General features: G+C 39.2%; 1 protein-coding gene across 4 annotated transcripts in view; it reads left to right on the top strand.

The window, feature by feature from the left end:
• elmo1 (engulfment and cell motility 1 (ced-12 homolog, C. elegans)) overlaps nt 1–18,970 on the top strand; it is a 101,240-nt gene that overhangs the window by 54,507 nt on the left and 27,763 nt on the right. For all 4 annotated transcript variants that reach the window (XM_054605821.1, XM_054605820.1, XM_054605819.1 and 1 more), the window contains one exon: nt 14,641–14,777. In XM_054605821.1, the coding sequence (XP_054461796.1) occupies nt 14,641–14,777 (137 nt within the window). The remainder of the gene's footprint in view (nt 1–14,640; nt 14,778–18,970) is intronic.

Here is an 18,970-nt window from a genome sequence, read left to right on the forward strand (position 1 = left end):
TCCTTAACATTGCTGATAAAAGTGCCAGGCTAGGTTTCAATACAAGATAAGGAGGTGCAGGAATACTTTTCAACATTTATAAGCATATTGTAATTTTCCTGTCCTTCTTTTAATATGCTCTTATCTCTGCCAGACTCTGCTCTAATGCAAAATGTGTCTGCCTTCCACATCAAATTCTGAGCACATAGTCATATGGGCAAATGGATTGAGATTTGTTTTTTAACCACAAAGATGCTGTCTACTTTACTTTTTTACACAAATGTCATTACCCAACAGGATAACTGTGTCTTGCCCTGGGGAGACAGGGTAGAGGAGTATTAAATAGCATGCCGTCTGACCCTGCTTTCCAGCTACCGCTAGTCTCGCATACTCCACTTTGTGCTGCAGTAAAAAGGTTGGAGAAGTGGTTTATGGCAGTGTTGGCGTACATTCTCAAACAGCTTTTCTGTATCATTTCCTGTAAAAATCAAGGCTTTACATCGGCAAACAAGATATACACAGATTCCGATATACCTGTGATTGGTTATTATTTGCCGATAAAATCTGGTTAACGAAACATTGGTTGTGATCTAGTTCTGTCTCTTGCGGTGATATAACATGTGAACGCACACACTAAGCTTTTAGTATCCATATTTCTGTCATCTGGTGGCTTTTTATTCCTAATTTCATGTTTGTGTGCATCTACTTGTGCCTGTGATGTTTATTTCTGTGCAGTGTGTCTCAGGGCATTATTTTGATTCTGAGTGTCTCATTAGTTTTTACCCAAATGTGCTTCAGTGCACATGCCCTTATGATCCTCTCTCTTAGTGGACTGAAATTGCTTCCCTTTAGTCTCTCTTAGAAATATTGCTTTGACCTCATTCATATGCTAACGCAGATTAAGCATCCAGACTTGTCCCAAAACGGGGAAACATCTTTATCTCTAAGGCTTTTCTAAGCATGTAGTTGAAGGCTTATGCATTAGAGCTAAATCTTTAGGATCAATGCCAGGCCGTCATTATGAAAATACGTAGTTTTTGAAAAACCTGCGTGGTCAAATAAATAGGCCGAGTGTAGGATTTTGCATAACTTACTTAAAATATATGAAACGAATATGCTACTTGACCTACAAATTCTGCCCCAACATATTGTAATCTTCCTGGTTTCCTTTTTCTATTAACAAAAAGCATTTAGTATTATTGTTATTATTATTATTAAGATGAGAATGCATTATTTTATGATACAAAAATGTCACTGAAAGACTGAATGCTGCAGTTGAATTCCAGCAGTGACCTTGACTCTTATTTTTGGGCCTTTTTATTCCCAGTGGCTGTTTATTGTCCCCTTTACTGAGGCTGTTAGCCTGGGAGACTGAACCTACCATTAATATTTATGACGTGTGTGTGTGTGTGTCCGTGGGTGTGTGTCCGTGTGTTTGTGTGTAAAATGGTGGGACAGATAAGAATTGCTACAATGAATCTATCACCTGCAGAAAATGACTTATCTGTATGAGATACTGTCTGCTGCTGTAAAAACAGCACATACACCTGGTTTAAGACATGACAGGATTCACGTATACACAAGTAGGTCATCTACGGGCAAATAGTTAAAAAGTTATATGCAAAGGGAATAAAATAAAACAAATCCCTTGCAGGAAATCACAAGGGACAAGAGAGGAAATATGACATCTTGATATATTAGTATTAACTGCGTCCCAAATCATAATGTTCCCATCCATCTTTGTCAAAATTTCTGGTAAATATTTGCACACTTTTTCCCTGAAAGAGCATTATATGCATCTCATCCTTATGAGAGGAAGCCGGTACGTCCTAAAGTAGTTATAAGCTGCACTGCATCTTCTCTTGTATAGAGCTAAGTGCATTTTTCACACACACTCCATTAGCCCCGCGGACATTAACATGCACTAATGAATGTATTAGTAGGATGAACGTAACATGGGCCAGTCAGGTGTTGTAAATGCCTGGTGAGTTAGAAAAACTGTGTAAGTTTGTAATGTAGGTGCATGAGTGTGCGTTTTCCCAGGGAGAAATATGACACTCAGCTCTACGCCGACTGTCATCATTCGGTTGACCTTTCAGCAGTGAAATCATTTTTATCAGTTCTGATAGTGTGGTATTTGAGTCAGAATTATATTAGAAACTGTGGCACATTATTTCACCAATAACTTAAAGTTTAACAAGTACCATTTCAGGCTGTTCTTTTGTTCTGCATAAGAGGTTACCTAAAATAATGTTTAGCCTGTCATTTGGTCCACTGCTGTAGTCCAGGCTAAAATATCTTAACTTTTGGATGGATTACCTTGTAGTTTTGTAACAAGATCCATTGTGGCTTTTGGTGATCCCTTTTCCTCCAGCACCATCATGACATTGACATTTGTGTATTTTAGTGAAACACTGTGACGGCCATTGGCCTTTTCTTTACGGCTGCCATTTTATAGTCATCTTAGAAAAATTCTATTGCTAATAACATTCATGATAACTTTGTTCTGTTCATGTGTCTGTGTCTGACAGTGAGACAGCATGATCAGCTAGATGAAATTTATTCATTTTATTATTGACACCTGTGTTTTTCCTACTGTGACTGTGAGAAAGGCTTAATGGTTGAATGCTGTAAAATTTGTAACACAAAAGGTGTGTTACAAATTTTACAGCATTCAACCATCCGCCTCACTATGAATTGTAATAATTTGACGACCCTCTTGACTTTTCATTCTGTGCCACCATCAGGTCAAAATGTCAATTTGTCCAATACTTTAGTTAATGACCAAATACCTGCACAACTACTGACAATACCATCAGCCATGTACTTCATGTTTATTGCTAGTGGCACCTGTTAGCATGCATTCAAGGTAGCGGCACCCTTTAAATGTTTAATATTGCAGAGTGAAACCTAGACACAAAGCTCCTGATGGACGCTGAACATTTAATTAAAGCAGACCAGAACACAAGCATTCTGTATTTGTCCATTATAAAAAATTCCTCGTGGTTTTTAAGAAACAGTTTCAATAAAGCGGTCCAAACCCCTGGTACATGAAATAGGTAAAGTTAATTTAAGCCATTTATATTTAATTTATTAAATTCCCCCTTTTCTTCTCCCCATCCCCTTTTGTGGATAAAAGCAGAAGAAAGAGACAGTGGATAAATTGTGACAGTGTTGATGTCTGAGTGGCTTATTTTCTCTCTGTCTGTGTTAAATGCCAATATGTCTCTGGCAGAGGACAGACACTCTTCTTGTTTTTTCTCACACGGATAATAACAGAGGGATTCTGGATTTGCAGATTGCTGTTGAAGTTGCCTTTCTTCCCTGCTTGCCTCTTCAAGCTCTTTCTGCAGTTACATTTTTCTCACTCTTCATGTTCTTTCTTTCGGGCTCACTCTTTTTTTTCCTGCGCAGTGGGTCCAAAGAACATCTGTCCCTCTCAGACTTGTAATTCTTTCTCATGCTTTCATGCTCTGGTTTCCTCTTTTTTAATTTGTCAAAAATGACACCAGTGCACAAGCATTCGGCATCATACCATTTTTCAATTAAATAACATAGAAGCCAGTCAAGACCCCTGCTTGACAGCTTTCTCAAAGCTCTTTCAGGCCAACGGATTACTCTGTTCAATTTAACGCTATCCACGTTTTGACATTTTTCCCTTTTGGTTGTTGTTGAGATATTTAATATCTATGCAGATGTTGTCTGGAGAAAGGAGGTAAGAGAGCTTGTTAGGTTGAATCAGTTGTCAATGCTGCCGGATTCTACATAATTCATGACTCGATTCAGGTGTCTGTCTCTCAGTTTCCCCTTTCTCTCCCCATCTTCCATTACTCTCTACCATTTCTGTTTCTCTCTCTCTCTCTCTCTCTCTCTCTCTCTCTCTGTTGTTGTCCTGCCTCAGATCCTAAAAGATTAATTGTCTCGCCATGTTTCTGGTGCAACATGGGGCTTAATGGAATCTGCATTGGTGAGGTGCCAAGCCGGGACTTTTCAGACTATCCTCTCTAAGCAGGTCCATGGAATATTTATGAAGTTATTTTAAAAAACAGCCAGGCATTGTGACTAATGGCCCTGCTTGGTGATTCACGGTGTGGCATCTTGTTGTTGAGATGGAAAGCTAGGTGGGGAACCGTGGCAGGTCCCGGCATGTACACACACATGCTAACAGAAGAACACACACACAGATCTGGGCATGCTCCCTATTGACAGTCACTTGACGTCCTCATATGCGTGTCTTCCATCAGAGAGCCATCAGCCAAGGTCAGAACATAGGCCATGTTCAGCACCATAGACAGACACATTGTACGTCTTAGGTTATGATCATTGCACACTAGCACATTAAGTCATGTTGAATTTTTGGGATTGATTTTCTATTTAGGGGTTTTATTTGATATTTTTGATATTTAGATATTGTCTCTCATCACGGACAATATAAAAGTTTATAGCTTCCCTTTGTGTTGCTTAGTAATGAGCTTTGGATCAGAAGAGACAGAATTGTATCGTCAGAACCAATATATATAAACATGAACTCAAATAAGCTCATGATTTTGTATTATTATTGAAACAAATTAAAGACTGTCTTGCGATGGAATAACACCAGCCATGATGCCAGATCAAAAAGCTGATGTAGCAACTGTCTCCTCCGATTCCTCTTCAGTTTGTCTGTTTTCTCTTTGAAACCCCCCCTCACCTCTAACACAGTAATATTCGCTATTCTCAAAGGGCCAAAAACCCTACAAGAAAATCTACACTTCACTATGTACACTCCAATAATCCTTTATGTTTGTGTGCGTGTGGGTGTGTGTCTGCGTGTGTGTTTACCAGGTTGGCTGGAGAATGTGTGTTTACAGTACATCCAAACCCAGCAGGTGATTCAGAGTCATCCAAACTCATTAACTGGACAACTCGCAGTGTAATGACATTCCTAAGTTGCCCGCTGTGCTGTGATTAAAAACAACAACACAACTTACACTCACTTACACACACACAAATACATATGAGATATTGCACAGTGTGAGATTGAAATGTTGTGATGTGTTTGGACTGGCCCATAGTGTGTCAGTGACATACAGTTTTAGCACACACATATTGACACGTGTTGTTAATGCTCACAGTCACGGTCAAAATGAAATATCAACTCCAGGCGTTCAGTTGGGGTTGAATAGTAAATAGCATCAGAAAATGTTTTTAAAATGTGGCAAAAATGTATAAATCTAACATGTACATCAAACACACATGACTCTGCAAACTTGACAAAGTTGTGCTTGACAACTGAGATATGAAACTGCAGTAAAAGTGAATGTGTGGATCATAATTGGCAAACTACAGGACTGCAGAGAAGTTTAATATTCTGCATGAATATTTTGAGACTTTTAGATTATTTTACACCATGAAAACTTTCAAGTCTTTAGGGGGTAAGTGTTTAGAACTTAATAGACTTAGAATAGAGTATCACTTTAATAGGATTAATTACATTTTTGACCCACTGAGAGAGACATATTTCCCACATGCTGACAAGTCATAGCATTATCCAATAATTAATATGATATATGAGCAGCTGCTTTGGGCAAAATATGGAAAACGATATGATTTACTATTAAGTCTTGTGTTAATGTTCCATATTTGCTTTTAAATCTCTGCCACTTCTTATCGAGTTTTATGAAACATGAAGGAAGGACATGCTTAATTTAGTAAATTAAATTTACTAATGATATGTTTGTGTCCTGTTTCATTTATCATTCTAGAGAGCTCCCTCTGTAAGATGTTGCTTCTACTAACGAAATGTTGGTGGGATGAGAATTTGTGTCCGACATCAAACATTGCTATGCTAATGATCTCATTTGAAATGACTCGTTAAGTCTCAAGGTTTTAGCTGCTAATGCCTCACGTAGGTCTCCTTCTATGATTCAGGAGAGAAGTGGATGATTGCGAGAGGAGGAAAGGCCAAGCGTAGAATTCCAAGTATCCCTCAAGTCGTGACATGAGGATCTATTTGGCAGTCAGCAACCTCTTCACACAGTTGTCAGTTGGAGCCTTGTGTTAAGGAGGGGAGCCTTCTTTTGGGTTTTCCACTTTGTAGCCTCGGGCATACACTAGAAAAAGGTTTTTAAATTGGAGGGCACAAATAACAACAAACTTGACAGATGACTCCTTGAGAATCTCAAGGTTTGAGCATCTTTGGGAGTTTTTCAGACACTCTAGTCCCCTGTCAGCTCTCAGAAACCCTCGGTGGATTGAAGTGGTGCGGTGGATGAAACATCACCCAGCATATGACAGAGGTGCCACTTGTTGCTGTGTACTTTGAGTTTCTTGGATGTAATTTACCATCAAACTCTCACCAACTTGTCTCCTTAAAACTTTCTTTTTTGTCAGAAACTATACACCGTGCTCTCAACAATATGAAGCTGTTTTCCCCAAAGGCCCCTTACTAGCAGACCTTGTCAAAGGTGAAATCAGACAAAACTGAGGTTTTTCAAACACATAAACAATTTAGTTGAGTCCTTGGCGAGGAAGCTGAGATCTTGTATAAAAGTGAAAAGTAGTTTTTATTCACTCTCCCGACATATTAAGACCTAAAAACAACACAAGACAACATCAACAGAACACATTTGGGCACACAAAACCAATAAAAAACAACTAAGTGCAAATAAAGGACAACTTGTATACAATGTAAATGTAATTTCTTTATGAAAAAATACAAAATGAGTTAAAACTTTCCTCTTGATAATTATTATTCCTTGCAATCACATATTCTAAAGAGATAACGTGATTTATTTAGACTATTCAGTACATTTTTAGCTTTTCCTTGAATTAAAGAACGTGCATGCTTAATGTTTAACTTCTAACAGTTACAGTATTATCATCCCTGGGTCTATTATTTCAAATATAACTGGTTTATTATATTACCTGTATAAAATTTTCCTAATGCATCTCTAGTTTTAGATGTTTAATACATGCACATGCTGTGTTTGTGTGACTTCAAATGCTTGTGTATGCGCACATATGTGCATGTAAGCTGGAGAATTTTCTGTTGTTTGGTTGTGTTTAAACATTTTGGTTTCTGCATTCAGGCAAACTCAGACAGATTGTGTGTTTGTTTGCGTAAGCTTGACTCCCACTGTCTGATTTGAGATTATCTTGCAAAAGAATCTGGCAAGATATGCACATCATAGTCTGTTCTGTAGCTCCTCATGTATTTGGATATGAGAAATGTGAGTTGTCCTAAGTGTTTTTAATAAATGCATTCTGGTGCAACTCTAACTTGATAGAAAACCCACACCAGAGTGCAGATGCACAAGCCTTATCGTATTTGAGAAAACATGAGTCTTTGAAAACAGATGCACTGCTAAATTTGTTGGACACTTGTCTCAGTCCAGTGTGCTGATGGATACGCTACATGTCTCCATCAGTCTGATTTTCTCTTCTCTCTACGTCTGCTGTTCTGCTCTCCCTCGCTCTCCCTCTGTCCACTAATGCATCTTGACTATTGTTGGGGACTGCATGCTAAAATGGTTACATTATTACAAAGCGCAGAGGAAATAAGACGTTGACTTTTCCCTGTTTTCATTCTTATCTAATCAAGGTTCTTCATATACAATATGCTTCTTGTCTTCCCTGAAATGGAATACTTTGAAACTCAAAATAGATTAAAAAACAAATTCAATACTGATAACAAATTGTAGTTTATTTTGTACAGCATTTTATTATCATGCAACTTGACCTGTGACCTCATTCTACTGGCATCATTATATAAGAATCACTAGTTTCAGGGTAGATATACCCAAAAATGAAGAGCGAGTGCAACCAAGAAGCCCTGTTGGTGAGACCCAAACATTATAAAACTGACACAATTAACAGACTTCAAATTCAAAAACCCAAAGACGTTACATTTAAAGATAATATATTTGGCCCAGAATCCACACTAACAGGGTTAGCAAGATGTAACGTAGCTTGTAAGCTTATTAGTTCTGCTACTGAACCCAAGTTCTAATTATAGTGGTGGTTCTCGCATTGCTAGACAATTTGATTTTGAGTGAGCATCTGGGTCAGTTCTCTCTATGTGTTGACCAAATGGATATACAGTATACTGTAAGAATATAGAGCTAATATAATGCTGTTCTAGCACAAGCACACCTGGCTATTAAGGGAACGGGAGATGACACTCTGATTGGTTGAATTCATGTTTTGCCCAAAAGACCTATGATTAATTAAGAGACTAAATACAACCCCTTTGCCCCTTGTGCTTTACTTTGCCCCCAGATTATGCGCCGTTTCACTAGCAAAAGTGGAGTTGGACAAGCCCTAAATGCACTTACACACCACCATACCATGCACCTTAGACGATGCGCTATAGATCGTTTAAATGGGACTCCTAAAGTTTCCCTTACAGGCAAGTGTTTTTGAAACAAAATAAATCATATTTTTTTAATTATTTTTGCAGTGATTGAGCATGGAAAAAAGTATTTCTCGGTGTGTCACAGGACCTGAAATTTTATTTCTACCTAACATGAAAAAATTGCTGTACTGATCAGCATGCAGGGACATGTTTACATGTTACTTAAGTACTAAATGATAAATATAAGAAAGGGATCTACTTTACAAATATTACCCAGGAAGAGCAGCTCAGTCAGTGTGAAAAGGTTGGTTTGCTTTGATAAATGGTTTTACTATGAGCTTATTTTAACCTGGGATAAACCTTATATGCATATCCAGTAACTGTGGCGTTGTTTGCTGTAGCATGAGAAGTACACAGTCAGTCTGCGAAGTCATCTAGCCGGCTGTGGTTTGCATCTACCTGCTGCCTTGACATCCTGCACACACGCAAACAGTGACTGGACCGGCAAGATGGTGCTGACGCTGCTCGACTGACACACACTCACACACACACTACCCTTGTCACAGTTGGACATCGTTGCATGCTGGTATTGTAATTAGAGTGAGGATGACACTTTTTGCTGTGTATTCATCATGTGGCATAGCTGCAAGGTGACTCTGGGGGTTGTTTCTTTTACTTTATGCACACTCATGGATGCACATACACAAACAAATACACACTGGACCTTGACAGATGTCAGGGTGGCATTCAGCCCTCACATCTCTCTCTCTTTCTCTCTTTATCTCACATATACACAAAGACACACACAGCTGCACACTCATACACTTTTGACACACATGCTTAGTCACCTCTCTCCTCAGGACTCATCTGTGTGCCGGCCAGTTGAGTAATTAGTTCTCGGTTGACGTCACAGATCCCTCACGTTGGACTTTGATAGGAGCATGACAGGCGACAGCTGTCCCACACTCAGTCATGCTTGCATTCACATACACAAACCAATTCACTTTAGGTCACTCATCAGTTGTAATTACTAACAGTGACATTATCTCCCACTTGGTGAAAATACACAAGTGTCGACAATGTTGACTACATGACTACAAGTCTAGCAGTGATGGTGACTGTCTGAGAAAAATGTGTGAGCGTTTATTCTGTTGACATTGTGTGAACGCAGCTTTACTGTGGACAAGAGATTCTGGTCCTGAATCAGAAACATTGTCCCTGTTGTGTGCAAACCTCATGTCCCTGTCTTCAAAATGTTTCTTGACCCTTGAGCTAATTCAATTTTTAATTTTGAAAACTTTGTTTGCTTAAAAGCATTCTGAAATAACTTAAAGGCCTTTACAGATTCCACACAACTAGAGTGTCGTCAAGCATAACATACTGTATACTTCCTGTCATGTCAAGAGGAAACCTGTGTGTTATACACAGTAGTTATTTTATCCTTTTATCATGTAAGTAAGTGTCACAAGACAAATGGTTTTTTTTCCACCATGTCATATCTATTTGTCATTTGGTAGTGGCATATGGTCACAAATACTTTGTGACCATATGCCACTTCCAAATGCACGGTAAATGTAAAAAAATGAGCTCTGCTGATCCATATCGGCATATGGTCCAGCATAACCTAAACTGGTCATCACAGTGTCCTGTTACCTACTTTATGGGTGGTACAGGCACTGAACATCTGGCTGTGCAGATGGATGAAAAGCATACAGGACAAAGAAAACTCATTACATTTTCCATCCATCCAAATGGTCTGCTGTGGGCCCACATGCTCAGCCAAAAAAGAGTCATACATTTTGACTTAAATTGAGAGAGGGTTCATATCTACCCTGCTGTTTTGTGGCGTGACAGCCAGCTACAAGCAGAGCACTCTGCGAGCGTGTGTGTGTGTGTGTGTGTGTGTGTGTGTGTGTGCGTGTGTGCGTGTGTGTGTGTCCCTGGCTGTGTGACTCATCCATCGAAAAAGTGTCAGACTCCTCAGGCACTTGATGTGTCCAGTCGCCCACCCCATGTCCATGACCGCGTTAGCCTGCCTGTGGGAGAGAAAGGCTTTCCTAAGTGGAAGGAAGGAAGGTAGAGAGGTTTTACATAACCCGTTTCAACCATTTAAGGGTCCAGTTCACAGTGGTGTATGAAGAGCTTAGCCTCGGGTTTCTTACCTGTTTTAGGGACATAGGTCATGGTACTATGCTGTTTTCAATATCATTTTTTTTCTTTTTTAAAAGAGAATTTGAAGAACAACAATTGAAAAAGACCAGTTCTGGGTGTTGATAGAATAACTTATAAGGAAGAAAACGGTTGCTGCACTGCTGTCTCTACTCATCTCACAATCAAATGCAGTTTTCCATGAACTGCTAAGGCAAAATACCTTCTTTAAACCGTGTCAGAAATCGCTCATTCACTACTTCAGGATAACACAGGACACAACTGTTTAACCTGATATTGAGCAATTTGGGGATTTGATTTCGGACAAATCATCATTCGTCAGCGTTTTGCGTCCTCACTGACAGGTTTAGTGTCCTGAAACTGTGTTAGCTTTATTCATCTGAATGTACAGGGCAGTAATGTAAGTTAGAGAAAGAAATTGATATAACGTAGCTCACAGTGCCACTGCTAAAGACAGAATATTAAATAATAGCTCTTCAAGTAAAAGACCTCTCAGGAATCTGAATGTGTCATATCTGTGTCCCCCAGTGCACAGCATTGGCACCAATTATCCTTAATGTAAAACAGTAATGACAGTTTGTTATTGAAATAAGTTTCCCAATGATTCCCCGTTACCACACACACACACACACACACACACACACACACACACACACACACACACACACACACACACACACACACACACACACACACAGATAGACTGTGGTCAGCCCCAGATTAAGGTTGTGTGCAGCTCAATGATTCGGGTCAAAAGTAACAAGAAGCTCCATGTTCCTTTTTTTTTTTTTTGGTGCAGCCAATCCAGCGCATAAGTACCATCAGTCAGTGCGGGGGGCAGTGAAGTATTTTATTGCATAACGGATGTTTTATTTCATCATCAGAATAATGCTGAAGCATCGCTTTGGTAAAAAAACACAAAAAAAAATCAAGGCCTATTTAAGGCTAGTAAGTCTTAAAGCAGGAGTTACCTAATCACTCACAGTAACATGACTTTGCACTAACACTGTGCCGTCTCTGTCCAGGCGGATAATTTAAAGTGCATTTGTGCAGTGGTGAGAATGATTCAGGCGTGACATTTCAGCTAGCTGGAAAGCAGCTGAAATGCTTATAAGGGAAGTATTAAATTGTTTTTTCCCTCCATGTAGACTATTCTTCTGCAAAAGGCTCAATGAAATATAGTTCAGTCTGTAAGAATTGGGCTAGCATTGTTTTCCTTAGCATTGGATTTAAAATGAAACCGCAACTATGAGGTTGAATTGCTGATTTTCAGCTTTAATTTTCAGTTGTTTGCATTCACATTTAATGAACCACTGAAGTGGTAGCCCATTTTGTACCCCCAAGGGTAAAACTTAAATAAGTCATTTTAATTTTAGTGTGATCTAGACTATATTTTTCTTCCCATAAATACAAGTATTAAACCACCATACTGTTGCATTTCCATCTCATTAAAATGCAGAGCAGCTGCGCCTAAATTTCCTAGTGTGGATGAATTATGTTTGTTTGATGAAATATTCAGTGATCCACACTTACAATGCAGAACACTGTTTGTGAACTATTTTCAGCATCAACACACCATAGTGTTTTGGGTTTTTTGCCTCCTCGCTGTGCTGCTTCAGGTCCTGCTGAGCCCTGCGAGAGGTAATGACACTGTCTGCCACGCAGCATCCCTGGAAAAACCTGAGGATGGAGAAATCTGCAGAGCCTCATGAGACTGCTCACTGTCTGTATCCCCCAAATAGGCCTTGACATGTAATTCCCCTCACCTTGCCACATCAGGGCTCTGTTGGTCCTATCAATAAACAGTCTGTTTAGCTCAGAGGTCACTTTAAACTTCCCAATAACTTTTTCCAGTCAACCTAAAGGGTATTTGACTTTTTCTTAAATCTACACTTTTTCCATCATCTCCTATTTTTTATTTCTCTGTCCCCAAGGGCAATGCACTGTTGACTAAGCAGCCAGTCAGCATCTGTTTTTGGCTCAGCTCCATTAGTTTCCTGAGTGACTACCGACACGGGTAGCACATCCCCCCCGGATTTCACCACCTCCCCCTCCCCTTAATCTCCCATCCATCGCTCCAAATCAAGGCTCCAGTCGCTGTGCCCGTGGCCTGCGGGCATCACTCATTATACTGTGAAGTTTCAATTGCCGCCTGACCTCTTCCATTCAATTTCATGGCTGCTTGTGGTGGGCCAGTGCCCCTGCTGCTCTGCTCTGAAACTCTATAAATGAACCAACCTTTGGCTCAAGGCCGCAACTCATCTCAGCAAGACGACGAGAGGGAGATGAATTTAGTTGAAATGAATGTCAAGCCTTGTTACTCTACCTCTTGGTTAATATGGTTTGGGCACTCAAGAGCCCCGGCTTTCCCCTCTTCCCCCTCATTCTTATTTCAAACACACTCTCACTCAAATAGTGGGGAGTGAAACGCTTCAGAGCACTGCTAATAAAGAAAATAAACCATCTATGGCTTTGGAAAATGGAAAATCTCATCTTAATCCAATTGGAACAGTGTTTGCTGGTCACAATTTGTCTCCAAGGAGTATTTTGCGAGCTCAGTTTTCAATAACACGCAGCCTTGCTTCGTTGGGGAACTGTATCTCATTCTCAGTGGCTGTTTCTCGGAAATAAACTATAAACACATCAACTTTCTTCCATGTCTTTGATGCAGATTGTGGAAAATGCTGCGTTTCGAATATGAATCTAGCGTGCACAAGCCTGATGATTTATTAATTGAAGTTCAAGTCCCAGAATGGTCATGTATGATCATTAAACATGTGTCACTTTTAAGTGTAATGCAGAACCTTTCAGCAGCAGTTGTTTGATGATTTCATCAGTAACATTTTCTAGCCAAGTGATGTTTACCTGCAGTAGCTGTGTGTGTGTGGGCCGCTTGTCCCAGTTGCTGTGCATTAGTCAGGTGATCAGGTTCAGGCCACATTCCTTCAGGCCCAATTACATATTTATAGCTCAGAGCCACCATATGGCATGAGTGGCTCAACGGAGGAGAGAGGTAAAAACTAAATGGACCTTTGCCGGCTATCTTGCTGTTCTTTTCGTGTCGGTGTATGTGGACATGTAGTGAATGTGAGTCAGGATCTGGCTTATTGGGATTAGATTTAGGAACTGATTAAAGGGGTGTAGTGGTAACATACAAATAAAAACATCCAGGCTACGGTCAGATGAGTATCGGTATTAAAAAAAACCTTTTGACATTTTGCCAAATAAGCTTTTTGCTCTTTTTGCCAACAGGCCTTTACACACTGGGGCAATTTTTTTATTTGTATCTAAATATATATTTGTCAAATTTTTGTTTTTGTCATGAAAAATGCAAATATTTATATAATTTTTTTTTGGGGAGTTCTTTCAATTTTATTGAACTTTCGCCCCATAAATAAAGGCATCAACCAATCACTTTGTGATGAACGAACATGTTAAATACGTACTCTTGGATTGTACAACTACGCAGAGGCTTGTTGGTGTGAACCAAGAGCCATATAAATGATTAATGACCATACAAGAGGGCAAACTTCATTACTCCTTTCAACCTTGACAAATGCAGCACAGACCAGATCGACTTCTTTTTACCTTTCACAATAAAAGCCCTAGCCATATGCACTGAGTAACTGTACCATAGGGACTTCCACTCATTACCAATCAATAACCACAAAATGGCTATAATCGAAAAAAATCTGATAAAAACCTTTGGGGAGTAGATAAAAGATGCTTGTCAATATTTACTCGGTGACAGGTCTGACAAAATGGTGGATGCAATGTCAGTTAAACTGCAACTGGTATAGAACTGTGCCAGTAGTGGTTGCTAGTAGCAACACAATGTTCAACTGATACCAACTGCTTACCCATTACTTTGTCAATGCTTTTAGAGTAATGCTAAATTCTAAAACGTACTGGTTTTAGCCTAATCGAGAATAAGTAAGAAGTAATAATTGCCCCCATTAGAGCATTATTTAGGGCACTTACTATACGTGATTACAGTTTTGTATTAATTAGATGCAAGGTAATTTGTTTTTGTGTTAAATCAAGTGTCACCATGAAATGGATTGCTGTCACGAACAGGCTTTATTCATTGGTATCAGCTTTCATTTAACCCGCTGCTGTACTGTAGGTGACAACTTTTCTCTCCCTCGTGTCCACAGCCAGTGAAAACTGCCACGACTTCCACCCCATGTTCTTCACCCACGATCGCTCCTTCGAGGAATTCTTCTGCATCTGCATCCAGCTGCTCAACAAAACCTGGAAGGAGATGAGAGCCACAAGTGAAGACTTCAACAAGGTACACTGTGTGTGTGTGTGTGTGTGTGTGTGTGTGTGTGTGTGTGTGTGTGTGCGTGTGCGTGTGTGTGTGTTGTTGATGGACTCACAAAGTTAAAACAAGTTGTAGAAACAGATGAGACGCCAAGAACATTTTTTGTAAAGTTTCCAAATTTGAAATTGGCTAATTTTTCACCCAGTCTGATCCAAGGCAGTTTTTTTTAATCATTTCCTGTTGATTTGGGACACGGCTCATGTCTTTGATTAATTAAAAAACGTTAGAAGAACTGAGCACAGTAAGGTGCAACATCATAGGAAATCACAGCATGATTTTTTTCGTGCAATCCAAAATGAGACTATTCTATTGTCAGAAAACAAGTTGTGTATTTATTTGTTTATTCACCAGTGACCAAACAGATAAACATTGTTACTTACAGATAAGCTGTGCGACAGATGTAATGTATATATAGGGCATTCAGCTGAAGCTCATTTGCAGCTCACCCGAGGTTAAAACGGGTAAACAAACAAGTTGATAAAACAGAATCACAATTAAAACAATGGGTCAGAAAAAATGAGTGTATATGTAATTTATGTTTTTGAAGAATTTAGTAATGATGCCATTTCTTTGATCTCTGATCAAGGATGTTTATGATAACGTTTAATGATATGTATATATCTATTTGAGCTGCACTGACAGATGGTGGTACATGGTGTCATCAAAAATAAAAGTTTTAATCTGTTTTGATAGTTTGGACACTTTCCTAATATGGGCTTCTAACTTAAGTCGAGAATCTAAAATGACACCAAATCGATGATAACACAGAGGACAAAGCAGTACTTTTATAGAATTACGGCAGAGTAGGATTTGTGGCATTCTTCATTGATTTTTGTTGTAGACACTGGCAGTAGTCACAGTCACAAAGAGAACAGATATTAATCATATCTCAAATTCTGTTATTAGAATGATGTTGCCAAGAGTCCTATGCAAATAGCAAGCCTGATTAAGGTGCACAGACATGGAAATGTTTTTTTGTTGTTTGCACAGATGAACATGCTTTAGGCGTTTCCTTTTTAAGGGCACAAATCCAGAGCAAGAACTGCAGACACTTCTCGGGGGGGCTTTCTAGACTTTGAATATTTCTCACATTGTTTTTTTTCTTCTCTCGGATATGAAACATTAGCTGCCTCTATTGGCTGAGCAACTGATTAAACTACTACATCTTCATTTGGAGCTCATTGGAGTCTGGATGAAGATGAAAAACTCCCTGTAAGCTGGCTAATGTTGAGTCGGCTCACACAGGAATAATGCGTGTGTGTGCCACTGCCAAACGTTGATAGTAATGAGCTGTTAATGACCGATATTGTATGTTGTGAATTCAACGGGGCATCGGATGTAGCATTCAACAGATGCCGTATCCCTTTTTCCTTATTTGTCAAACTAATTAGGATTTTCTTGTGGTGTCAAATACCAAACTGTCATGAGCTTTGCTACTTTTTACTGGTTTCGATCATCATTGAAACGGTTCCTCACACATGAATGAACAGGTCCTCACCTCTTCATTTGCTCTGCTGGTAACAATATGTCACACTACCATAAATGTACACATATCGTGCTACATGAAAGTAACACTGTTATTGCTTAATTATCCTCCAGCATCCCCAAAATGACATTTTTTAGAGTTTATTTTTGTTTTTGAATGGAGTGATGATTCATGTGCATAAATTTAGTGACACTGGAGTTGCATCATCCTCCTTTATTACACGAGCAGTAAAATGATGGAATACAGCAGTGTGGATTTTATAAGCCTGTATGCTATTGCAAACAGGAGTTAGCTCCCAGATGCAACATGGTGAAAAAAGTCTGACTTTCACAAAGGAAATAACTAAGGGACTGTGAAATGTATTGTTGTTGGTATTTTGATACTTGCTGCAGCATTTTTTTAACCACTGCAAGAGGCTACAAAATGGAGAATTGTAACGTATTGCAGTCGAGATGCTAAACAGAAAAATGTAGTCATCCTCTGTAGACGAATCCATCTACAGTATGTCAAAGTCCTCACCACCTTCTGTTTCTACTTTTGCCACACACTTAAAAAAAAAAACTTTGGTAGTGGGACCACTTCTCAGCATAAATTTGCTTTTGGTTTAATGAATTCAGAGATGGAAAAAGGAAGTGTTCAGTGTGACACAGGATAACTTGTCATCTCTGTTTGTCTGATGACCTAAATGTTGTTATAATGAAATTAAACTTTATTTATTTAATGATATGCATATATGCCAGGAGTGATGCAACCATCTCTAATAGGCTGGGAATGACTTCCACATCTTATGTTCAGCTGTATTTCTAGTTCACCTTAGAGGAGGATTCAACACACGTACCTTACACACACACACACACACACACACACACACACACACACACACACACACACACACACACACCCCACACACACACACACCTCCCCTAGCAAGAGATCCTATTATCCAATCCCATCCTTCACACCGCCACCTTGAAGGCAAGAGTCAGTTTCGATTGAGTTGGGATAGATGATGCTTCCCTTCCCTCTCCCCTCTTCCCTTCCCGACCTCGTCTTTCATCGCACTGTACCTTGGGAGTTTGAAATTCAGCAGCAGCTTGTCGATGGTAAGACTGTTTGGTCTCGAGGGCTTCCTATCAGCTAAATGGTGCGTGCGGAGCTCTGCGCTGCCAGCCTCCGACGCTGAGTGTCTCAGTTTGTATCCGCTATGAACTTAGAAACATCTGGAGACATCAGCCCCCCTGATGATGTCTGAACCTTGTCATTTTGTACCCAATTCTGTCAACCAAAGTTGTTTATCTGTAACTGAAACCGTCATGCACATTTCATAAAACTAAATGTCTAGAAGATGGAGAGGAGGAAGATGTTTCAAAAAGGCACACGGGGAAGCTCAGTGTAAATCCCACTAAATCCTGAGCATTAGCATGAGCAAATAAAAATGACAAAATATTAGTAACGACTAGAAGAAGAAAATAAGTTTAAGTTAAAGGGCCTTATAGGGTCAGTAAAGTGACATAAAGAGAAATCCCCAAATCAACATTTGAAGTCACAGTGATACAGCAATTAAGCGTGTCCTTATCCTCCCGTGTGAAGCTCAATATGTGGGGTAAAATTATAAGTTGGATGTGATCAATTCCTTCAGAATTTATCATACAAAAATAGGTATTCAATTGTAAAAGAAATACATTAGAGCACAATCAGACTCTCTTGAAAAGCATTGTCAACAAAGTTATTTCCAACGGAAATCCAAACACTTACACCTGACACATGAGGCTTAGTAATTTTAGCAAATTGGATAGTGTGAATATATACGGCCCGAAGTTCAAGACTTCAAAAGTATTATGAACGTTTTACAGGAAGGGTAAACAGAAATTTTGTTAGAAAAAAAATTGGTTTATATTTGGCAAATACCGAGAGATAACTGAACAATTAACACAGGGAACTTTAAATCTTTAAAAAAAAATAACTGTTTTTTTATTCCACTGTGTCTATAAGAGGGAGGAATAAGAAGGGTGGATATAATAAATTGTGATTACTATTTTGTGTAAGTAAAATATAAATGAAATGTAAAATTGAAATAACACTTGAAGGGATAAAAAAAATGACTTTCCCCAAAGATAAGAACATTAATGCAAGTTTGGATGATTAATGTCAAAGCTATTACTGATTTGTAGTAACAGTAAGTGCTCACTCCCTAATGATGGATGATGCAGGCAGAACTGTGGACAGAGTCTAGGATCAGTAATACATGTAATGCTGTCCATCCCACTTCCACTGATTTGAAGCACAGTTATTGTCATTTTAACCGCAACCAATTGGTCATTTAAACTGGACTATTGAACTTTGTAGCTGAGCTGCCGCATCGTTGGCAATCAATCATATAATTGGTTGTTGGTGTCTTCGACTAAGATTGGTATTTTGTATGGTGTCATGATGAAGATTGAATCTTAAGCAGTCATTACTCATCAGTAGAAAATAAAAGTCACAACATGCTTTGGTGTTTGCTTGGTTAGCGACAATCTCACGGATGTGTGTTGTCTGTGTTGTAATAGTCTGTGATTATAATGTATAAATGTAAATGCAATGCCACATTCAATTCCTCATGCACATACAGTACACGCGAGTGTGTTTGAAGCATAATAAGCTGTGTCAGGATAATCCTGAGGGCGTCCACTTG

The sequence above is a fragment of the Anoplopoma fimbria genome, chromosome 10 (genome assembly GCF_027596085.1).
Source record: "Anoplopoma fimbria isolate UVic2021 breed Golden Eagle Sablefish chromosome 10, Afim_UVic_2022, whole genome shotgun sequence".
NCBI classification, from domain to species: Eukaryota; Metazoa; Chordata; class Actinopteri; order Perciformes; family Anoplopomatidae; genus Anoplopoma; species Anoplopoma fimbria.